Source organism: Mesocricetus auratus, unplaced genomic scaffold (assembly GCF_017639785.1).
Source record: "Mesocricetus auratus isolate SY011 unplaced genomic scaffold, BCM_Maur_2.0 Super-Scaffold_100010, whole genome shotgun sequence".
NCBI lineage: Eukaryota > Metazoa > Chordata > Mammalia > Rodentia > Cricetidae > Mesocricetus > Mesocricetus auratus.
The window spans coordinates 72,216,544-72,241,409 of NW_024429194.1; the positions used below are offsets into that span (position 1 = coordinate 72,216,544).

The 24,866-nt window shown below is 41.1% G+C and overlaps 2 protein-coding genes across 3 annotated transcripts in view; both read left to right on the forward strand.

The window, feature by feature from the left end:
• The window catches only part of Yaf2 (YY1 associated factor 2), a 66,143-nt gene extending 59,702 nt beyond the window's left edge, over positions 1 to 6,441 (forward strand). Inside the window, 2 exon segments of the mRNA XM_040753936.1 lie at positions 3,606 to 3,758; positions 4,713 to 6,441. Of these exon segments, the coding sequence (XP_040609870.1) occupies positions 3,606 to 3,758; positions 4,713 to 4,947 (388 nt within the window). The 3' untranslated portion in view covers positions 4,948 to 6,441.
• Positions 6,442 to 15,006: 8,565 nt separating this feature from the next.
• Gxylt1 (glucoside xylosyltransferase 1) overlaps positions 15,007 to 24,866 on the forward strand; it is a 50,728-nt gene continuing 40,868 nt past the window's right edge. For both annotated transcript variants that reach the window (XM_040753937.1, XM_040753938.1), the window contains exon 1: positions 15,007 to 15,300. In XM_040753937.1, coding sequence (XP_040609871.1) covers positions 15,092 to 15,300 — 209 coding nt within the window. In that variant the 5' untranslated portion in view covers positions 15,007 to 15,091. The remainder of the gene's footprint in view (positions 15,301 to 24,866) is intronic.

Below are 24,866 nucleotides of genomic sequence, written 5' to 3' on the forward strand. Positions count from 1 at the left end.
CTCCAGACAGTGTGAGTCCATTTCTGCTTCTTTATCTTAGACATTTTTGTTTGTTTATTTTCTCTTTTTTGGTTGATTTTTCTATGGCATTTAAAAAAAGAATGCCTTTCTTCCTAGTCTATTGAAGGAGCTAACAAACAACTTTCTTGTCTTGTAGAACCTTTTTACTTTAGACTGATGTCTACACTCTTCGTTAAGCTTGGTTGAGTTTCTCCAGTGACTCTCTGTTTCTCACGGTTAACTAATACTCCTTAACTTCCTTCCGGGTGCTATGTGTGCAGCATTCTTCATTCCTTTGCTGCTCTTAGCAGTCTGGAACTTACTGCTGTAACAGCCCCAGGACTCGCTACATGTCTTATGTTTCTTGAAGCTTCTTTTCAGAAAGATTTTTTTGTCTGGCAGTTTCCTCTGAGATCAAAACACTTCATCCTGCAGAGAACTTCCTTAAACAGGAAGGTAAACAACTCAGAAGAACTTCAGGAAGTCCCTGGAACAGATTAGATTCACTAGGCCACAATAATCAATGAAAGCTGAGTCTTGTGTAGAGACTAGTGGAACAGAGCTGCAAAGAAGACTCTCCTTTAGGGGCTGGAGAGATGGCTCAGAGGTTAAGAGCACTGACTGCTTTTCCAGGGGTCCTGAGTTCAACTCCCAGCAATCACATGGTGGCTCACAACCATCTGTAATGAGAACTGGTGCCCTCTTCTGGCCTGCAGGCATACATGCAGACAGAACACTAATCATAATAAATAAATAAATCTTAAAAAAGAAAAAAAGACTCTCCTTAGACAACCCAAGCTGGGAAGATGACTCTGAGAGTAGAGAAGCTGCAGAGAGTGGAGAAGACTCAAAGAGACCAGACCAGCTGCCTGGAAGAAGGAGAAGTCAGGCTAGCTGTCTGGAAGAAGGAGAAATCAGGCTAGCTGTCTGGTGAAGTTTTAGAGCAGCTGAGGCACCCTGGAAGGGCACCCTCTATCCTGTTGAGCTGCCTGCAGGCAGTGCATATGCTCCAGGTTCTTAGTTTTATGAACTGTTACCATGCTGGTGTGGGCCCTGGTGATCCAGATGTCTGAATTATTTTTGCTCCTGTAAGAAACCCCTCACCCATACTCCTGTAAGCAACCCCAATAACACTCATTGGTTCACTAAATTGGACATTGGTAGTGTCTGTACTTTTGCTGTTACGGGTTTCCTCTCTGGGTAAGTAGATATGTTTGTTGCATCTCCCCAGGAAGAGTTTTCTCCTATGATATCCCTATGTCAATCAGGTTAGTGTTACTTGAAAACTAGCCATAAATACAAATTCTTGGTCTCCACCCTGAAATTACCGAATCGGAAATTGTGGATGTAGGAGTTGGCAAAACTAAAAGCCTTCCAGGAGATTCTAACATTGATTTAATGTGTGAATCACTGCCTTAACCCTTGTTGTTGTGTTCATGTCCTTAATAGAGCTAACCATTAAAACAATGCCTTCAAATCACATTTATATGTGCAACTTTCTTGCATGTGTGGTGTATGCATGCGTATGTGTGTGAAGGTGTACACAGGCCTGTCCATGGAGGCCACAGAGGATGTCTAGTGTTCTCCTTTAGTGTTCGTGTCCCCCAGCCTTATTCCCTTGGATTAGGATCTCTCACTTAACCTAGAACTTGCTAGGCTGATGCCAACAAGCCCTAGCTGTCATGCACATCTGTCCTCATCACCCACACTGGAGTTTACAGGTGTGTCAGGGGACATGTCCACCTTTTTACCTGAGTGCTAGTGATTCACACTCGGCTACACAGCGATCACTAGACTCGTGGTGCCATCTCCTTAATCACTGTTAATGTAGACTCTAGTCAACATCTAACCCTGATTTCTGTTAAACCTATTTTCTAGTATTAAACACTGTGTAGGCTATAAATATGCACAGCCAATTTCCTGAAGTCTGTCTTACACACTGCTTCTGTATACTTCACTAGCCTTCAAACTTACAGTGTTTGATTATGCAATAGTTTCTCATTTCCTATTTTTGTCCTGCTATAACTAAATAAGACATCAGAGATTTTAAGAAATTCTCTAACCAATATAGGATAGGATTTTTTAAAATAAAATTTTAATTGAAATTTCACTGTTAAAAAAAATGAACATTAATCCCAGCACTTGGGAGGCAGAGGCAGTCAGATCTCTGAATTTGAGGCTAGCCTGGTCTATATAGTGAGTTTCACAAAAGCCCAACCTACATAGTAAAAATCCTAGCTCAAAACAAACAAAAACAAAAAGAAGAAAGAACTTGCAAATAAAAAAATTTACACACCCAAATTAGCTAGGTCAAATGTCTAAACATCAAAAAAAGTCTGAATATCTAAATGAATTTCTATACAATTAGAATAGCCATTCTGAAGCTATGAAGTGTCTCATTAGATTTTACGCTGTATTATCACATATATTTGTATGCACTTAGCCTCCATGAATAAAACCAAAAAAATCCGTGACAAGAGTTGAAACAAATACCAATTAGCTTTATATCCTCTCATGACTCGATTCTTGTTCTGCTTTCTATATGTTATACTGTGCCCACATACGTGCATACACACTGGGCTAGTATCTATAGATGAAGGGAAACGCCTGCCTGCCTGCCTTCCTTCCTTCCATCCATCCTTCCTCAGGCCACAGGAAGGTGTCTAGTGTTCTCTAGCATTGCATCCCCCCCAATTGTGTAATCTCCATTAATACAATACATTCTAAGTTCTTTCTTTTAAATAGGATTTTCTTGGCAATAAAGTTAGCATCATTTATAAAGTATAGTTTTGCTTTGCCCCCCTTTCCCCACTCCTTGTCCTCTTTTACTTTTCTTTTTTAGGAACGTAGAGGTTGTTTTCTCTGGATCTTGACTCAGTTCCTCAAGGAGGGGTCCTTGATCTGAAAGGAAAAGTCAGGCAGGTACCCTGAAATAAGTCCTACAGTAGTTTCTAATAAGTACATTTAAATGTGGATGTTGGAAAGCCTCATAGAATCGAGTTATTCCAGCATCAGAAATGAATACGAAGATTGTACCAGAGACAGAGGAGTCTCAGTGATTTCAGTAATGAGTTGGACAGTAAATACATAATCAGTGAGTGAATGAAAGATTCTAGAGAGGGAACAAATAGCTGTTACCATAGAGACTCAGATCTTTGGCTCAGGAGGAAGGATGGGCTAAAAACACCTTCTTGGAGCCAGGGTGTGCCTTACCTCATATTTTGCAAGTGTGAGGTCCTGTACTTCCTGCCTCAGCACTGATGGCAACAGAAACTAAAGTATAAACTTGTGTTAAATGTCTAAAATTCATGTTTATTACCATGTGTGCCTTCTTATTTTCATGGATGCATATTTTAAGTAATGTCACATGTTCCTTTATGTACAGTTCATTCTAATGGTTTGACCATATATCTGGAACTTAAAATTTTAACTGTTACATGATAGCTTGCTCTATTTTGGTGAGCAGGAGTGAAAATACACATTTTACAGATGAGGAATTTTATACTTGAAATCTTCATAAAATATAACCTCATAACAAGTACTATTTTATAGAAACATGTATCCTTAAGTTAAAATAAAAGCCTTTCTCTTTACTGTGTATACAGGAAACCTCGACCTGTCTCCCAGCTGGTTGCACAGCAGGTTACTCAACAGTTTGTGCCCCCTACCCAGTCAAAGAAAGAGAAGAAAGATAAAGTAGAAAAAGAAAAAAGTGAAAAGGAAGCAACTAGCAAAAAGAACTGTCATAAAAAAACCAGGTGAGAAAGTGTTTTATGGTATTTTTGAAAGACTAAAAATAGCCATTTAATAGTCTTTTTTAACCATTATATTCCTATATGCAAAGTGAAGGTTAACTATTTTATCTCAATATAAAATATCACAGAATTTTTCTGAACTTGAAAGTTGTGTTGGTGATCAGAAAAGGTCAAAATATGAGCTTAAATGTGATGAGGCTTTTCTTTTTTTAGTAGATATTTAGAATACATGTATGTCCTTTTTCCTTCATTAAAAAGAAGAGGTACTTGAAATGCATGAATGGATATTTGCGTGACCTTTGAGCAGTGGTCGTGGTTGTGGATTTTGTCGTAACAATCAGTGTACAGCAATGGAGTGAGAAGTTAGCCTAGCCTTCGCTTTATTTTATTTTACTATTTTAAAGATTTATTTATTCTATTGCTTTACGTGTACGAGTGCTGTGCCTACATGTATGTATGTGTACTGTGTGCATGCCTGGTGCCTGTAAAGGTCAGAAGAGTGGGTTACATCCCCTGGGACTGAAATTAGGGACGTTTGAGCTGCCATATGGGTGCTGGGACTCAAACTTGGTTCCTATAGAAGAATAAGCATCACTCTTAACCACTAAAGCATCTTCAGTCCCCCGCCTTAGCTTTTATCATCTGCCTCTGTGGTGCAGTCATGTCTTTGTTGCCCTAAACCATCTACTGGAATAAAATTATTAAGCTGCCTGGAGACTTCAGTATGATTTTAAAGCATGGTGAAGCCATTACATCCAGGCTGTCAGTCATGAATGATTTTGTTTTGTCAATGTTAGTGAGTTGAAATATTTCATGATACTTTTGTGGTTTACTACATATGAATTGCTTTAAATGGAAGTACATTTTTTTTTGTCACCTTAGCTTGGTTGTTTAGTGTGTACTCAGAAATTTGACACTAAGAAAAGTTTGCTTAAAAACTCATTTTCTTGTGTTTAGACCAAGATTAAAAAATGTGGATCGGAGTAGCGCTCAGCATTTGGAAGTCACTGTTGGAGATCTAACAGTCATTATTACAGACTTTAAGGAGAAAGCAAAGTCAGCGCCGGCATCCAGTGCTGCTGGGGATCAGCACAGCCAGAGCAGCTGCAGCTCGGACAACACGGAGCGGGGTGTGTCCAGGTCCTCCTCGCCTCGAGGAGAAGCCTCATCCCTGAATGGAGAGTCTCACTAAACATTCTTGCTCCACTTAGTCACTCCTGTCCTCCATGGAAATACAGATTATGCCAAGAACTACCACATTTTCATGACAGACACATTCATAAATAACCTATAATTTGAGTTTTACATGAATTTGCTAGGATTTATTAGATCTTATCAAAGTGTAAGCTACCAAACATTTCCAGATGCAACATTTTGGTCTCTGCTGTTAAATGCCATGAAAATGTGGTTGACTTATTCATTATGCAGTGTTATTGGTAAGTCTATTTTCACATATAGTTTAGTGAATTCTAACACATAATTATTGAATTCTCTACTACTGGCATGTAATGAGTTTCAATTTTTTATTACATAGTGCAAGCTGCCTCAATATGTATTATTTGAGAATTGTGAAACAAATAGTTATATGTATGCAAGTCAGAGATCAACTTAATCAACTATTGCTGCAACAGGATTTTCTTAATGGTTATCCTCTTAATGCACCTGCTGGTACTTGGTGTGGTTAAATAGGAAAGTTGTTATTAAATAAAGGATTTGTATGAACCTTTGCCAATGTTTTTGACATGTTTTTACTAAATTATTGTTTCCGAGTTATGTTTTATCCATTTTGCAGTTTATGTTTGTTAGTTTGCTTATTTTTCAAAGCATCAATTTATTATAATGTTTACTAGCAGAATTGTAAACAATAAAACATGAATTGTTTAGCTTTCTAATTCAGGTTTAGTACTAATGTCATTGAACACTGGTTTTCCCTGTATTCTCCAAGATATTAACATTAAAAAAGGATAAGCATCTGGCAGAAACAGAAAAGAAAAGAACTTGCCATCCTTGGCAAAGCTGTGACTTAACGATAGTGTATCACTATTTCCTTGTTCCAAACCTATCCATGGTCATAGACGTGTGAACCTAATTAATATAAACATGGTGACTATTACACAGAGCTGGGAGGCTAATCTTCAATCAGTTTCATTGGCCTTTTACTAAATTTAACAATTAGAATGAAGACCATAGTACCCTGTTTCCAGATACAGCCTTCAATTTACACATTTATCAATATTGTGAAATAAAACAGCCCCACTCACTTATGTACAATTACCAATAAAATATTTTTATGACTTCAGATTTTGCATTTTGTTTACAACTAGATGAAGTGCGTTATGTTGTATTTGAAAATCCATCTTAGAAACCACATGCTATATCTTAAATTCTATTAAATTCTCCTGTTTTCTCCAGTCATTTGCTTAATATACATCTACCTATAGGGGACTTCTAAAATGTAAATCAACCTAAAGACAAGACCTAAGTTGAATATAACCTATCACATAAAAGATGCCATGATAACATTTGAAGGAAAATAAATCTGTGGACCCTGAAAGTTGTGATATTTGGTTTCTCATGGTAATGTAACTGTTCAATTGCAGTACTTTTATTGGCACAGTGGCACTCTTGTAATTTATTAGTTGTGAATACAGTTTATTGCATACAGTAAACGTCTGTGATGAAAACATTCAGATACCTCATTCTTTAGTGTTGTTAAATGAAGATGTAAAAATTGTTTTATTCTAAGATTCTTCCAGTGAAACACCAACTATCTGGCTATGTTCTTTTCAAACAAGTTATTTTGGCATTGTTTTTCATGGATAAATGTCCAGTGTATCCAATTTTAAATACTTGTAATGGGGAAATACTCTAGTTCCTAAGACAAAATAAGTAAAGGCAATAATCTATCTTATAGAGATCATATATTTTCATAATATATTTTCAATTTCTCTGCAAGAAAGAACAGCATGAGAGAAGGTGAGGTTTTACTTGAGCAGTTTACAGTCACCTGTGTGTTGGTGGAGGGTGTGGTGGTGCGGAGAGTCAGAGCACCGTTGCCTGCTGTTTGAGTCTCCTCTAGAGCAAACGAGTACATTCTCAAGCTTGCTTCCCTTCTGCAGAGCAGGACAACGATGGCCATATCTGATGCATGTGGTTCTAGGAGGATTAAATGTTGACCCATCTAAGATCCTTACCATTTCTCTAGCACACTCTGGTAAATGTGAGCCTTTACTATCGTTATAGGGAAAATGCCATTAAAATACAGTTTTTTAAAAAAAAAGGCTCTTTTTTTTTAAAGATTTTATTATTAATTATGCGGTGTTCTGTCTACACGCCAGAAGAGGGCACCAGATCTCATTACAGATGGTTGTGAACCACCATGTGGTTGCTGGGAATTGAACTCAGGACCTCTGGAAGAGCAGCCGGTGCTCTTAACCTCTGAACCATCTGTCCGGCCCCCCTTAATATACATTTTTATAATCAAAGTATTTTAATGCCTCATAGGTAATCTAAAAGAACAGTGTTGTCAGTGTTTGCTCTGGTCCCAGAGAGACCATTTCTCTATGACTGGAGAACTTAATACTCTGGACTATGAGACTGGAAAAGTAAACTATGCTATCTAGTGTGGGATTTTGTTTTCCTTTCATCTTCCTTTATTTCACTCTACCTCAAATATACCTTCATATCAGGAAGGCATGCAAATTCCATTGTAAAAGCACTTAATGTTAAAATATGCAAAAGACTACTGAGAGCCAGATTTAGGGTTTATTTGTAGCTGTCTTGTAAATTTGTAATATAGTTTCAATGGTGGATTCTTCTCTATTTTTTTATTATTTTATGTGTATGAATGTTTTTCTTGAATGCACATGTGTGCACCATGTGCAGTCCTGGTGCCTGCAGAGGTTGGAAGAGGGTTTCCTGGAACTGGAGTTAGAGAAAATTGTGTGCTCCTGTGTGGATGCTGGGATCAAACTGGATTCTCTGCAAGAGCAGCAGCTGCTCCTAACCGCTGAGCATCTCTCCAGCCCCCTGCAGATTCCACACTGAAAGAATTTGGGTGTTTTTCAGGGTTTATTATCTTAGAGATAAGCAAAAATAAAGGTGTACTTCAAAGCACACAAGAATATACCCTCTTAAAACCTTTTGTGGGGATGGATGACCAACTTAAAGGTTTTAATTAAGGCTTAATTAAAGGTTTTGTTAAATGCATCCCTAAGATTATAGTGGTAATAGACCGGATTAAATATAGTGATAGAAGGGATAAAATCAACTAAGTTGATGGCATAAGTCAACTTTCTTTTAGGTATAAATCCCCAGTGCCTAAAAGAATGTACTTTTGTCATATTGTATACATAATTGGTAATGACTTGAGTTTTTTTAGTATACTTTCTTAGCAGTTCATCTCTTTTTTGGAATCTTTGTAAGGATCTGATGTAGGAACTAGTCAGAGAAAGGAATGTTTGCTGTGTGATTTTACAATTAAGTGAAAAGAAGAATGTGTGTGTGAGGCGAGGGGTAGCATTAAAATAATAACACCTTGACTTCATGCTGTTTACCTTCTCAGCCACCACCAACATGTGCAGAAGCCTGGAACAAAGAATGTAAAAAAGCTAAGTAAGATCAGTGACAAAAAGCAGCCAGAGGCAAGCAAGCAGTGAGAGGTGCAGAAAAAAGCAAGGAAGAAGTTACTGGCAGTTTTCAAACGCAGAAAGCAAGGAAGTTACTGGCAGTTTTCAAACGCAGAAAGCAAGCAAGGGTTCTGCTCAACATGAGTGATGAAAGCAAGCTGCATACAGCATGGTAAAGAAGAGCTGGCGTGGAAGAAACGAAGGAACGAAGGAAAGGCAGTAGGAGGAGTGTCAGGGTGGCTAGGCTTCTGTAGTCTCTGTACATGTTAATGACATACAGTGATAAGTCATCTTCATCTTTAGTCAAAAGCAGTTTCCTGATAATTGGATGGTTTTTAATCAAGCCAGTTCACTGTAAGCTACTGCATACAAGTTTTGTTTATATAAATAAATTTCTGAACACATACCTACTAGCCCAGAGGACCAGGCTGGTCTCGAACTCACAGAGATTCGCCTGCCTCTGCCTTCCGAGTGCTGGGATTAAAGGCATGCGACACCAACGACACTTGCTTTTTGAGGCAAAGTTTCTCAAAGGATTGCTTGTCTCCACTGCCCCAGTCCTGGGTTACAAGTGTGAATCACTGAATTTCTTTTCTTTTTTTTTTAGCTGTATGTTCTGAAGAATCAAATGAATCCCCATCTATTCTTTCAGCCCCACATTCTGCATCTTTCCACAGATCATAGTTTAACACTCAGTACTTTACTCACTTTTACTGATCTGGTTTTTGTCACATCAGTATTATTTAGTTGAGGATACTTACTAAATATATTTTGGATTTTAGTTACTGTTTCAAGGTTTGATTACAAAGAGGCTACAGATAGGGAATCCACAGATCTATAAATGCAGTGATATCCCTGTAACAATAAAAATATGTACAAGACCCAGGAATAGCAGAGGAAGGATATGAAGTATTTTCTTCTAGTTTATCAAATACATGTGTCAGTGTTTTGCCGCATGTGTAAGTACACGTGTGTGCAGTGGCTGAGGAGGCAGGACAAGGGCGTTGGATCCACTGCCTGTGAGCCACCATGTGGGTACCAGAAACCAAACCCAGGTCCCCTGCAAGAGCTGAGTTCTCTTAACCCCAGAGCCATTTTCATTTTCCCCCTAATTTTTTTTTTGAGACAGGATGGGGAGCCTGTCCTGGGACTAACTCAGTAGACCAGGCTGGTATGGAACTGACAGAGATCTGCCTGCCTCTGCCTCCTGAGTGCTGGGATTAAAGGTGTGCACCACCAATGCCCGGCTTCCCCCCTAATTTTTAAAAGTAAGGTGGGTCGGTTACTCTCTCTCTCTCTCTGGATGATACTGCATTACTATCCAAACTACAAATCTTACTCAGACTGATTTCAGCAAGTTTACTTTATCTGAGAAGTAAATTTGCCATTTTCAATTCAGATTGTTAATATTTTCAATTTTTGATGTAGTTGTAAGAGATCTCAGCTAAAATTGGCTGTTTAATAATTTATGTAGGACTCAATGGTTGTCTATATTCTAACTTATTTCATAAATATATTTTATCAATTTTTATCAATTTATGATTTTCTTTTGTTCTTATATACTGGTTCAAGTCTCGTGAATAAATAGGACTTAAAATTAGTAATTAAAAATATTTTAATGTGTTTTGCTTGTGTGTGTATCTGGCCACCATGTGGGTGTCTGGTGCCTGTGGGGGTCAGAAGAGTGCTGGATCCCCTGGTTCAATATAGAGGCTTGTGAACCACCACATGGGTGCTGGAACCCGGTCCTCTGCAAGAGCAACAAGCTCTCCATCACAGAGCCATCTTTCCAGCTCCTTTTTACTAGTAATTGATTGTTTTTGAGCTGAAAGGTGGCGGCACACACCTTTAATCCCAGCACTTGGGAGGCAGAAGCAGACAGATTTCTCAAGACCAGCCTGGTCTACGGGGCTAGTTCCAAGACAGCTAGGGCTGTTACTCAGAGAAACCCTTTCTTGAAAAACCAAAAACAAAAAATCGTTTTATTTCTAAGTGAGAGGATAAGGCAAAGGTCAATTTGGGGCAAGAATCTAGTGGCCCTGTTGCCTTCCCTGGCAGTTTCTGAAGAGTGTGGCTTCTTGGGCCTGAGGTTGAGTCTTAATTATCACCTGATGACTCGTAAAAGAAAGCTACCTTCTAGTTGTCGCTCTTCTGTAAACTTTAATAGGAAAATTCAGAAGCTAAATTGAGGACCAAGATTTGATAATTTAGGCTTCCCCATGTGTGTTATTTTCATTATTCCTTTTATTTCAAAATTAGAGCAACAATGAGATGACCCTATGCCTGCTTGAGGGTGGGGTAGTTAAGCAAAAGTGGGAAGATCTGAACTGTAAAAAACTAGCTTGGGAGGAGACAAGTGTAGAAGACTAAAACAGCAAGCACATCTTCACGTGGAGCAATTTGAGTTTTCAAAAAAACAAACAAAAAAAAACAACCCAAAATTCCATGATCGTGTCAGGCCTAGGAGGGGCTGAAGTACAGAATAAAGAGGTCTGTATGCCAGCCAGGCAGTGGTGGCGCACGCCTTTAGTCCCAGCACTTGGGAGGCAGAGGCAGGCAGATCTCTGTGAGTTGGAGACCAGCCTGGTCTACAAGAGCTAGTTCCAGGACAGCCTCCAAAGCCACAGAGAAAGCCTGTCTCCAAACAGGACTATATGCCTAGCATGGAAGGAGATAGTCTGAGAGACACTTGGACTTTTTCTTGTTTTTGAGACAGGGTCTTTTTATGTAGCTGTTCTGGGACTTATTGGCCTTGAATTCACAGAGATCATGAATTTCCAATGGCTGGCACTAACGCCATGCTCCATCACATCCAACCAAATTTTCATTTTTCTTGTATTTTGTTTGGAGACAGGATCTTGTTTTATTGCCCAGGATGGCCCAGACCCTGTAAACCTCCCTTTCCAATGCTAATATGACAAGTGTGCACTCCCACAGCTAGCTATGGATTGTTTTCTCTTTACTAAAATACTGAACTATCTATATCGAAAGGAATGTGAGGGAGAGGCAATGATGGACACCTCTAATCCCAGCACTTTGGAGGCCTGGGCAAGAGGATTTCTCCCATAGGATTACTATTTTTTTTTTAAATAAAAATACTCAAAGGTAGACATAGGAAGGAACTAATGGACAGGACTCCATACATATTTGAGTGGCCTAAGAGAGGGATGGATGGAAAGAACAGAAGGAGAAAGCACCAACATTTAAAATTGTTATTCTTAATTTTATGTGTGTGTGTCTGTATGCATGTGGAGTCCAGAGGAGTTACAGGTGGTTGTCAGCTGCCCAACACGGGTACTGAGAACAGAACTCTGGTCTTCAAGAACAGTACGCTCAACCTTCAAATCCTCTTTCTAGGCCTATACCTCCTAAAATAAAAGATTCTTATGATTCTGTGCGAGCCCAGAGTCAGCTTTTTTTTTTATCTCGTAGAGATCTTTTGTGTAATTTTAGAAAAATAAAACTTCACAAATTACCACTTTCAAATTTCATTTTCTGTCCTTGCCTATACAGTATTAACCACCTCGGATATGCCTGATTTTAAATTTAATTTTCTTCACTCACATTTGTTCTTTTTGAGTCGAGAATTTGGATTTTCCCAGCGTGTCACTGGAAAATTAGAGTGAGAGACTTGGAATACATACATGCAGTAAGTGAAAGAAATACCCACTCAATGTTGAAATAAGTTTTATATTTGGAATATAAAAATGCAGTGTGGGAATCCTGGCCAGAGAGCAACATGGTGTGGTTCCTCACCTTCCCAGTTCACTGGGACTTTGTGTGTAGGTCGTCTCAATGTTTTTATTTTTATAAGGACTTTAAAAGATGACATGACATGGTCTTGAACTCCAATGTCAAGAACATGATTGTTCTGTATGCTATAGATTGTTGGCTGGCTTCACTTTACACTAATCCATGGCTGTAACAATCTATGAGTCAAGAGACCACTCTTCATTTTTCCTACATGTAGTTTCTTCTTGGAAAAAAAGTTGTTATTAGCAACTTACGTTTCTCTTTTCTTCCTTTCTTTCTCTCCCTCTCTCCTTCCTTTCCTTCTCCTTTTTTCTCTTTCCTTTCTCCCTCCCCTCCCTCTCTCTGCCTCTCCTTCCCTCCTTCCACCTCTCCTCTCCACTCTGTAGCCCAGTTTGATCTATGATGACTAGGCTGGCCTTGAGCTTGTGAGATCTCTGCTTCTGCCTCCAGAGTGCAGGAATTGCATATGTAAGTCATCAGGCCAGCTTTACTCAGCGTCTTTTCAATGAACCGTTCTTTGCTTGGGTATTCGCTCTTACCCTGCCTAGTATCACATCCTCCCATTTTCCATTCTGTTAGTGCTCTTGTAATTTTCTGTCCTTTTAAATCCTTATTTCTCTAAGAATTGTAAGGTGCATTAGAAAGATGTGTATTTTCTGTGTTTTTACTGGCCTGTCTCCCTTTTGAGGGCATGACACTCCTTTTATTCCCGAGTACTGTGCATCCAAGCCTCTTATCTGGCATGTAGAAAATATGCAATAAACATATATTGAATGAGCAAATGTATGCTTTCTTTCTCTTCATACATCTTTTTATTTTTTTAGGTAAGGCAAGAAGTTTAATCCTTAAGGTGAGGAAACAGCCCACGATTCATCTGGTGACTTCCCATGGTTGCAGAGCCAGCTCTTAGTGTGGGGACTGAAGGCTGCTGTGCCCACACTTTCCCTCACATTGTCCTTTGTGAACAAACTTTCAGTGACCCAGATGCAACTTGAACAATCCAAGAGCATGGTTTTTGTCGTGAAGTGTGTGTGAGTGTGTGCATTTTAAAGTGTTTTTAAAGTATGCACGCATTTTCATGTATGCTTTTAAGTGTGTGTGTTTGTCAATGTATTTCTAAATGTGTGCATTTTACCTGTAGTTTTAAATATTTTTGTTTTAAGTGTGTGCACTTCCAAGTGTGCATTTTAAAGTATTTAACTGTTTAAATGTATTGTTTAAGTGCATGTGCATTTTAAGTGTGTGTTTAAATGTATTTTTGTGTGAAATTCAAAGTGCATGTTTAAGCCTCAATTTTGGCTCTGGACCCAGTTTCTCCAATCTCTGTTCCCAACCTTCACTGCAGCCAGAATCGCTTCTCTGAAATGCAAATGTGATCATGTTACTTCCTTCCTTAAAAACCCTTCAAGCAGATGAAACTCCCAAGAGTTTGCTGAGAGAAGGCACTGTAATTGCTAGGGCTTTCTGTAGTCTTATCACTCCTCGTGTCCACTCTGGCATTCACTCACCCTGGCATCACACTTCTCAGTCTCCTGAATACAAGAGCTGGCTTCATTGCTCAGTCACACTAGAATTCCTTCCCTTACTCAGGCCACCCTAGCTAAGGAATCTCAACTACACTGCGAGGCACCACTGACTGCACTTTGGGGTGTGTCCACAACCTTACAGATTGTCCGTGTAAAACAGCCCCCTTCGAAAAGGACTAAGAGAATTTATTCTGAACCAATTATGAGTGACCTGTGCATGGCTGGGGAACATGGATTCGAGTTGCCTGGAATAACATGTTCCGACACGAAAACCCTTAATAGTGTACTCAAAGAATAAAAGAAAGAAGTTAAGGCATTTTCCAGACGCGGGTTGGATCATTGGGCTGATGATAGTAAACTCTAAGAGGTTTCAGAGCTTTAACTGATGACATCCTTAGCTTTCAAAGTGGTGGAAACAAGGGGTCCACTGAGATTGTTTTAAAGGTTTTGAGTCATAAGGATGTTAGGACAGACACGGGTGGTCAACGAATTACCCTTATTCAGGAACTGAAAGTATCTAAGGATAATTATCAAGTTTAAGTTAGTCATTCTGCCTTGTAAAATCGTCGCCGCTGGTCTCCCATACCAGCCAGCGTACTCGAGCTGCAGTAAGTTACAATAGCTACACCTGTCCCATTAGGCTTTAGGCCGAGCTCACCGCGCTAGCAAGGGAGGCTCCGTAGGGGTATGCAAATGAGTTGTAAAAAATTAAAAACGTAAAAGATAGGACTCCTGCCTCCCAGCCTGTTGTGTGACCGGGCAGGCAGAGCAGCCAGAACTACCGCCGCTTTAAGAGGATGCACGAAGCACAGACGGTCTAGACCCCAGGCAGAGGTCTCTCGAGAGCAGGATAGGGCGAGGAAAACCACGATGTCTTTTTAGTCACCTTGTGATATCTTAGAATTCAAGCTGCTCAGCGTCACAAACGACGCAGTGGAAGAATCGAACATTGAGGTCAAGGGCTTAGAGCCTTTCGCTACACCTCTCAGCGGCTCAGAGCCGGGCGAGCTCTAAGGTCTGCCTTGCGAATCTGCGCGGTGGCCAGACCAGCTCCATTGAGCAACTCCACTTCCGGAAGCGCAGCAGAGGGGGGCGAGCGTTAGGAGGTGGGACGCAGCGAAACATAGAGGCGGGGCTAAGGGCGTGGGCGGGGATAGAGTTGGTGTGGGAGGGACCAGGGGCGCGGCATGACAGAGTAAGGGGCGTGGTCGGGGGCAGGGCTTGGGCGGGGCGGGGCGGAGTGGGACCTGGCGGGGATTCACGGGGAGGGACGGGAATTCAGGGGGAAGGGTGGAGCGGGGCGGGAACCGGCCTGGTCACGCTGCGGCTGCGCGTTGTTGCTCCTCGCAGTTCGCCCGGGCGGGCGCGGTAGAGGCGGCGGAGGCGGTGACGGGGGAGGCAGCGGCGGAGGCGGTAACGCGGGGCCGGGATGCGGCGCTACCTGCGGGTCGTAGGGCTGTGCCTGGCCTGCGGCTTCTGCTCGCTGCTGTACGCCTTCAGCCAGCTCGCCGTGTCCTTGGAGGAAGGAGCGGCCGGAGGTCGCAGGCCGCAGGCCGCGGCGATGGGTTCCTGGCTGGCGGACGGCGGACGCGGCCCGGGGAGAGGCGCGGGCAGCGCGGGCTCCGGCCGGCCGGGCAGGTACGGGCCGCAGTGGCGGGTGCGGGGGTCTGGGAGTCCGCGCGGCTTCCACCACCGAACACTTTATGTTTGGCTTCAGACCCAGTGTCTGGAGCAGTTAGAAATTAATTTGCAACTTTCCTCAAAGGTTTGTTGGAAGTCAGTGGTGGCCCACAAAAATCCCGATTACAGTGGGAATTCCCTCCTGTTTCCATGGAGTTGAAGCTGAGCTATTTAAGAATCAGGCTGGCGCCCATGTTGAGTCCCCGCCTCCCAGGTGTCTAAATTTTCACTGTAAATCTTAACATTTTCATCAGCAGTCGTAGATAAATCTGGCCGTGGCATAAACGAGCTACGAATTTTTTATTTTGGAAATACTCGTTTTATCCGGAAACCTCAAGAAAGTTCAGAAACACTAGCGATACTTAATACGCTTATATTTTATGGGAGGAGTGGAATGAAGATACCGTTTTTTTTTAATGGGTGTTTATGACGGAATAATGATGGTTTGGTGGATTTGCATAAATCACTGCCAGGGTTAGAATTATGAAGTTTAAGTGGAAAACTGTTTTGGCAGTGCACTTCTCAATCTGAGCTTTTCGAAGTGCCTTGAGGGATACCTGTATTTTTGGGCAGTTCTGAGACCAACATATTGGGGAGTAGAAAACAGGGGAATTGTAAAAAGTACCATCCTCTTTGAGCTATTGTGTAGCATCTGAGAGTTGATGGTCCCTTCAGAGGAAAGGGGGTAGGTACAAAAGAAAAGCAGCATAGAGATTGTGAGTTACTGTTTGATGATTTGATTGTAGTCAGAGAAATGTGTGATCTAGGTATATTCTCAGGTCCCATTGCCCACATCTTAAAGTAGTAATTGTCTAGAATAACAAGAAATTCTTGGGGATAAAAAAAAATCTTTCCAACACTATAAAGTAAAACATTTAAAATGGTAAGAATCGTATTTCAGAGAAATGTCTTCTCAGTTATACTGTTGAAGCGATTATTTCAAGCCAGTCCTGGTGGCCTACACCAGTATTCTCAGCACTTAGGAAGTAAGGCAGGAGGAGGATGGAAAATTCAGTGCCTGTCTGGTTTTCATGAGTTCCAGGCCAACCTGGGCTTCCTAGTGAGGCAGACCAAGGACGCGCTGTGTATCCCGGGGGGAAGGGCTTGCCTCCACAGGTGCTGAGCTGCTCCTCCCAGGGTTTCAGTAGACAGAGACTGTATATACATTTTAGACAAATCTGTGCACTCATTCTCCCACTGGCGTGGGATCCCTTGATCACACTGTTACTTTGTTGTGTAGTAATTTCTTTACAATAAAATGTAGATAATCAGTTTTCAGCTACATTGGGATATAGTTGACAAATTAAAGTTGTATATGTTTAATACTAGCAAATTGATATTTTGATGCACATTCAGAAATGATTGTCACTTCCCTCCCTGTCCTTCAGATTGGCTAGACATCAAGTTCATTCTTTGCCGAGTACTGTAAACACTGGTAGGATATACTGAGAATTTAAACACTGGGAAGAGTGAGGGCTTTTGAGTCGTGGACTTTACCTTTGACACATACTGGCTGTGTTGACTTCCTCATTAGATATGGACCGTTTGTGAGAACTGAAGATGACTTAGTATGGTACCTGGTACAATAAAGCTGTAGCTAATATGGTGATTGTTTTAATTTTAAAGTGTAAGGGCCCTTCCCCCCCCCCCATTTTTCCTCATCTTTTTTCTTTCTTTTTCTTACTTTGGGGAACATTTTTGTTTACTGGGACCCAGTAAGAAACCTGCTAAACTAGAAGGCCTGAGACTGAAGTCCAGGTAGCTGTATTTTAACTGTTATGAAGATGCAAATGAACACTGAAAACCACTGATGCAGTTGAGAGATAGATTTGACCATTATTTTTGCAGTACTTTTCCCCCTTCTTCCCTGAATCTGATTTTGAAGGAGAGAGGAATTGGGGCACTGAACACTGGAGAAAGTTGAAATACTTAGGTAAGGCCCCTTTCCTCTGCCTCATAACACCAGCGCCATACTTTGTCTTTTAGTTTATTGAACAACTTACTGTTGAGGGTTGTCAGGGCTGCTGTAACAAAACTCTTCTGACTGTGCCAATTGGAAACAAGAGGAGTAAATTCTTTCTTACACCTTCTTGCTGTGTTGTCACATAGCCAGGCAGGTCCAGACTCTTCTACATGGACAGTAATCTCATTCTTGGGACCCTTCGTGCTCTAATCACTTACCATAGGGCTTGCCTCATCCAAGATAAGAATGTTTTAGTGTGTGTGTGTGTGGGGAGGTCATATAAAAACAGTCCACATTCTTAGTGTAATCCTGATTCATAATATTTAATAAAAGCTAGTAATTAATATGTGCTTTTTGGAGATACTCATTTGAGTAAGAAGTGTACTTTTGGCTTAGACTTTTTGTTTTTTGTGTTTTGAGGTAGGGTTCTCTATGTAGCCTTGGCTGTCCTAGTACTTGCTCTCCAAGTGCTGGGATTAAAGGCATGGGCCACCACTGTGTGCTGGTTTAGAGATTTTATTTTAAATATTAAATGTTGTTACACATGTCATATCTGTTGGAATTCTTCTCCCTGAATAATAACTTAAGTTCTGTTTGGAAAATATGTGTTGTATGAATTTAAAAAGTTTTGTTTTCAGGTTGGCTATTTTTTTTTCATTTAAAAAAAAATTATGCACAGAATAACTTTCTCCCACAGTTCCTCCTCCCACACTTTTTTTTTTAAAGGCATTTAGCCGGGCGTTGGTGGCGCATGCCTTTAATCCCAGCATTTGGGAGGCAGAGGCAGGCGGATCTCTGTGAGTTCTTGGCCAGCCTGGTCTACAGAGCGAGTTCCAGGACAGCGTCCAAAACAATACAGAGAAACTCTGTTCTCAAAAAACCAAAAAAAGAAAAGAAAAAGCATTTAAATCTATAATCTTGATTTCTTTTTGTTGAGGGAAGAGAGTGTGCTCTGTGATCTCTTTCTGAGATGATCAGACAGCTGTTTCAGCTCCATCTGTCTGTGTAACTGCCCTTTCCTCACTTTGTGAGTGTTCATGAAATTAGAGACGTAAGACACGGGAGAGCTAGAAGATGGGGAGCTAGAAGTGTCTAGACACAAAGCGGTTGCAAGTGCATTGCCCAGGAAGATCGTAAGTCTCCCTTATTTGCCCATATTCTGACAATACTCTCCTCACATGCTTGAATTGTGGTCCCTTGCATGTCCCGAGTGCCCATGGCTTGAGATTGTATTGTTGCCTTGTAGCCCTGCACTGAGCCCTCTACATTCCTACAGTGAATTTGCCTGACAATTCCCTTGACTCTTTATAGAGTAAGGAAAACTTAGTTGTACACAGATTTTAGAGCAATCTTGTGATTATAATGGATATTTTGAAATGAAAAGAAAAGCAACCTTTTTTAAACACAGAGGACTGTTGTATTTTGCATGGCTTGGTCCTGGAGACCTGACTGGAGCGGTGAGAGAATGAAGAAAGGTCAGGTATGGAGCCGCATGTACAGAAAAGCTGGGTGGGGGGGCGTGTGCAGTCTGATGGAGAGGCCCCGTAACTCAGAGGGAGAGTTATCCGTGAGCGGTGTCTGGAGTGGAGTTCATAGGCTGTAGACATTAGGAAGGAGGAAAGTTGCAGTTGGTAGTTTTTGCACACACTGGTCAGTCTGTCTACACTGTCAGTAATCACACGGCTTCACTGTTGATAATAACACTGGGACCAGAGGCTGGCTTTGTCGTCCCTCTGAGCCTCATGCGGTGTGGTGGGGTTTGAGGGGAAGAGGCTTTGCAGTTCCCATGGTTCTGAGGCATGAGGTCCTTGAGGTGTCAGTGATTCACATTTCACTAGAGACTTTGCATACTCACTTAGGGCCTCCTCAATTCCCCATAGCAGACATCTTGGACTTCAGTCTGCTTCACGTTTGAGAGATGTCACTGTGGAGAGCATTTTCATTAAGCGCTTTTTTGTTGTTTTTTCCTTTGGCAGGGTCTCACTATAACCCACACTAGTTTTCAACTCCTAGACTCAAAACCTCAGGCTTCAGCCTCCCAAGTAGCACATGTTTTTTTGTTTTGTTTTAAACCCTGGCTGTCCTGGAACTCACAGATCACCTGCCTCTGCCTTTCCATGCCGGGATTAAAGAAGTACACCACCAGCTAGCCTGACTTTATGCTTTTTTAACTGCAAAGAGTAAAACATCTTGTTAAAAGACATACTTGTTTTTACTTTATGTGTCTGAGTGGTTTGCCTGCATGTGTGTTTGTGCACCATGTCCATGCTTGGTGCTCTCAGGCCAGGAAGGGGGTTAGATCCCCTGAAACTTGAGCTACAGATGGACCTAGATCCTCTGGAAGAGTAGCCAGTGCTTTTAGACATTGAGCCATCTCTCCAGCCTCTTATTTATTTTTCTTGAGACAGGGTTTCAGTATAGCTTAATAAGCTGGCCTTAAACTTAGTCTTTCCATATCAGCCTTCCAAGTGCTAGGATCACAGGTGTATGCCTGCATTCCCAGAGTGTAAATTTTGAAAAATTTGTAATTACTGACAATTTTGAAAATGTCTTTTTTGTTTGTTTTTTGAGACAGGATTTCTCTGTGTAGCCTTGGCTATCCTGGAACTCATCCTGTAGACCAGGCTGGCCTCAAACTCACAGAGATCTGCCTGCCTCTGTCTCCCGAGTGCTGGTATTAAAGGTGTGCACTACCATCTCCTGGTGAAAATATGTCTTTTTTAAAAATAAACTTATTTTTTGTATCTGAGTGCTCTATCTGCATGTGCGCCTTTAACCAGAAGGAGGGCATCAGTTCCACTATAGATGGTTGTGAGCCACCATGTGGTTGTTGGGAATTGAACTCAGGACCTCTGGAAGAGCAGCCAGTGCTCTTAACCACTGAGCCATTTTTCTAGCCCTCAAAGTGTGTCTTTTCTAAGTTAGTTTTCTTTTGAGAAAAGTTTTGTTCTGAAATAAATACTAATTCTTGGTGAGTTTAGAAATACCTCATGTATCTTTCATCCAGTTTTCCTGATAGTAGTATCTTACATTAGAGTGACTTTATTTATTTATTTATTGTTTTTTGAGACAGGGTTTCTCTGTATTGTTTTGGAGGCTGTCCTGGAACTCGCTCTGTAGACCACGCTGGCCTCGAACTCACAGAGATCCGCCCGCTTCTGCCTCCCAGTGCTAGGATTAAAGGCATTCGCCACCAACGCCTGGCTTAGAGTGAATTTCTTTATATCCAGAAAAAATAGATCAATATAGGATAATATTAATTCCCTAAAGTTCCCTTTGTAGTCTCCAGACCTCATTCAGACACCATGTTTTGTGCAGCACTCTCTCTCTCTCTCCTTCTCTCTCTCTCCTCTCTCTCTCTCTGTTTTGTGTGTGTGTGTGTGTACTTTTGAGCATCTTTATCACATTTTGGCCAAAGCAAGTAACATAAGACCAAAGTCAATGAACAGTGTAATACAGGTTCCCTTTAGAGTTAGGAAAGTCAATGGAGGTAAGTAGGGTTCACTTACATGTAGTTCAGGGTGTGAGATGAATAATTATAGCGGTATGAAAGTTTACCAGATGCTTGTGATTAAGGAGAAAGAAGGACTGTTGATAAAAGGTGGTCTTTGTTTCTTAGAGACAGGGTTTGTCTGTGTAGCTTTGGTGCCTGTCGTGGAACTCTGTAGACCAGGCTGGCCTCAAACTCAGAGATCCGCCTGGCTCTGCCTCCTGAGTGCTGGGATTAAAGGCTCTGAAAGGTGGTCTTTTTTTTTTTAAGATTTTATTTTTATTTATTATGTATACAACACTCTGCTTCCATGTATGGCTTGCAGGCCAGAAGAGGGCACCAGATCTCATTACAGATGGTTGTGAGCCACCATGTGGTTACTGGGAATTGAACTCAGGACCTCTGGAAGAGCAGCCAGTGCTCTTAACCTCTGAGCCATCTCTCCAGCCCCCGAAAGGTGGTCTTTTAAGGGCCCCTGAGAAAAGTATGAAAATATAGTGCAGGTGAAGTGCTTGTGGTGCTGTGATCTGACAGAGGGCCTAGTGAAGGACAAGTCTTGAGTTAGTTCCATGAGTCAGGATACTTCGGTCATTGTTTTTAGTCATCTGCACATGTGAACAAATGGCCAGGCTTTAAGTAGTTATTTTACTAGAAAGGTATTGCCAAAGGACAGAGTAAGAGTTGAGAATGTAGGGAATGGATTAGCCCTGTGCTCTAGAGTAACAGAGAGGAACATGAGGGAGCCTGAATGTACCTAGAGGTTACCTGGCAGGAGGAGGAGGAGGGATTGGAGTTCAGGGTGTCACTTTCATGTGATGACCAAGTCCAGCAAGGATTTCCTGTTTTAGCTTGAGGAGTGGGAGTATAAGTTAGTGGTATTGGAGAATTGCGGAACTATTGGGTAGGTATCCCACACTGCAATAGCTAACATGATATTTTCTTGTTCCCCACTAGACAAGTGTGATCTGTGCCTGTTTTACTCACTGTAGTTTTTCTAGTGTTTTGCCAGTGTATTTGACCACTTAATTTATTGAGTAGACAGGAAGAGAAAGAACTTGGTGTTGACAGGAGGAAGGTGGCCCAGAGGCTGACATTGCCTGGATCAGGACCCCGTAGGTTGGTGGGTTCGAATGCTGCAGCATATTGGCTTTGCACAGAGGCAGCACTAATGCTGGCTTCTCACTGGAAGCCCAACTTGGATTGCTGCCTTGCACCCACTCATGTGATTTCTTCAAACATTTAGGGTGTCTTACAATGTGTATTCTTGGGTTCAAAGGCCTAAGAAACATGACTTAAAAGTTGTCTTTAAAAGTAAGGGCAGTATTTTGATTAAAACAGTGAGAATGCACCTAGATTTGGGGTGAGATAAAATAAAATCTACCTACCTCTTGATAGGAGTGCCCTAGAATTTATATTACCTTACCGTACTGATCCCAGAGTTCAACACCAGCAAAATCCAGAGACCTTTGTGTATCTCAAAGATTTAAGCCTTTACACTGCTAAATGCCTATGACAGTCTTGAATTCGACTCTTAAGTGTGTGGCCCTCCCTTATGTCACCTTTATTAAGTCATTGACTTGGGATGTAGCATAGTTGTGATACTGAGGAGCAGCCCCTGGGCTTAGAAACTCTTGTGGATACTGTGTGTGAACGGTTTGAGGAGGCCTCTTCTGATTACATAGGTGTTTACTTGAAGGTAATGAGATGTGAGCAGTGTCAGCAACTTCTCCATGTTTGGCAACATGTATATGAACTTTCCTACTGAAATAATTGTGGGTGATTTTTTTCTTGGGTCTTGACTACATTTTCCTGGCTGCCCTTGAACTCAGAGACTGCCTGCCTCTGCCTCCCAAGTGCTGAGATGAAAGGTGTGCACTACCATGCCTGGCAGACTGATAGATTAAAAGTGTGGGTAGTCAGGATATACAAAGATTAGTAGTAATGAAAAATTTTAAATTGTACTTGGTGACCATGTATCCATTGAGACATTAAGTGGTGTGTAAATTGTGCTGGGCATGAACACACATTTTAATTTCTGCACACTGGAGAAGAGGCAGATGCATCTCTGTGAGATAACAAGTTCCAGGCCAGCTGGAGCTACATAGTGAGATGCTCTTTCCATAGAGAAAGAGAAAGAAAGGGAATCTTGTTACTGTAAAAAAAAAAAAAATCAGCATTTACTATATGAGCAGCTTCATTGATAACTTTTTGGGGGGATGAATGGGTGCAAGGGACAATCCATATACCTTATACATATATGGCAAGCCAGTGATAGTACTTCTGATGAAAAATTCTTTTGTGGAGTCTAGAACTGAAGAGTCCCTTCTTCAGCCTCTGGAGTGCTAAGGATTCCTTCTAGGCTTGTGGCTCCACACAGTAGTCCCATGTTGCCTCTGGCCTGATGCTTGGTAACATTTTCAGTCATTGTGGTCTTTGCTGATGCTTGATTAACTGGGCAAGATGATAGGATCCTGTGTCTGCATTTCTAATAAGGGATTCTAGGATCAGGCACATTTAGGAAATAATGCACAATAGTGCAAAATTGAGTAAAAGCTGCAGCAGAAAATGGTATTGTTATACCCAACTTTGCAAAGTATTTTTTATTGAAAACTCTAGATTTCCATTTTCATTTTCCTTTTACCCTCTTGTGCAGTTTGACAGGAGAAATGAAATGATCATGTTCACATTTTTTTTTTCACCAAGAGCAAAGGTACATGCTAGGTGTTGATTGTAAACTGTGTTAAAATCACACTGAAGATGGCTTTATCTGAAAAGTTTGTTCTGAGGCTTAAATGGATGTGCAAGCACTTGGATTTGAAAGAAATGTATGTATGTTATTTTTTTTAGGGTACCGCTGAGTTTGGTTGCCTATAGGACGTGTTATACTTTAAACACAAATGATCATTCCTAGTAGGGCACAAATGAAGTATCTAATCAAGAGACCAACATTACTGTTGGGTACACATTTACTTTCCTGACTAATCTTTTTAAAAATTAAAGTACACGTTGGTGGAGCACGCCTTGGGAGGCAGAGACAGGTGGATGGAGTTTGAGGCCAGCCTGGTCTACAGAACGAGAAACTATCGAAAAACAAAACAAACAAACAAAAAATTAAAGTACACGACTTCGTATTCTTTGATGTATCTTTCAAAGGAAAACCAAGTAACAATATAACTTTTCCTAGTCATTTTAAAAATCCCAGGGCTGTAGTTTATACAGTGGCATATGGAATTTCAAAGGCAATATTTAAAAACTAACCAGTCAGACCCTAGTCCCAGAGTCTTATTTCATCATTAGTCCTGTGTTCATCTCTTCAAGAGATAGCATGATGCCTTCAGGCTGAAGACTCCTGCCTTACGTCGTGGATCACAGAAGTTTGTGGGAAGTCTGGAATTTCCTAGACATTTTGATAATTAGAACAGCAACTTTGAATTGAGTCCATGGGGAACAAAGTTCCATGGCGCTGAGAGGTGGAGTGTCCTAGGTTAGTGACGTGGAGCATATGGCCTTCAGGGGAGAGAGTGAGTGTCAGATGGCTGCTTTGGAACGAGATAACAGTGAACAACATTTTTGCAACATGAGACAGTTTTTCATTTTAACTCCAGCCTTAAAGCCTACAGGTGTCTTCATCTCAGCTTTTGTAGTATCCCGAAACAGAGTGTAGGGATGAAGCAGCCATGACTGTTAGTACAATGCCTTGTTTTTCAGTTTAAAATACCATATGAGTGGTTTGAGTTGATTAAGTTGAATGTATTTAATGATCTTTTCCTCCCAAAACACCTGCATTTTTGACATTTTATTTTTGTAGTAAATGGAAACGAGGGCAGAATGAACTTTCTAGGTAGTATGCATAGTCCTTGAAGAAGAAGATAAGATGTATTAATGTCTTGTGTATATCATCAGAGTGGAGGAGATTTTAATGTATCCAAAAAAATTTCCAGTTGTAGGGTAGTCTCACCTAATTAGTGGTCTTAAGGTTTTATTTAAGACACTGTGCCCTGAGTAAAGAAGAAATCAGTTAAAAAAAATGCTTCAATTTTCCTTAGCAGTTGGATTTGCAGTTTTGTTGCT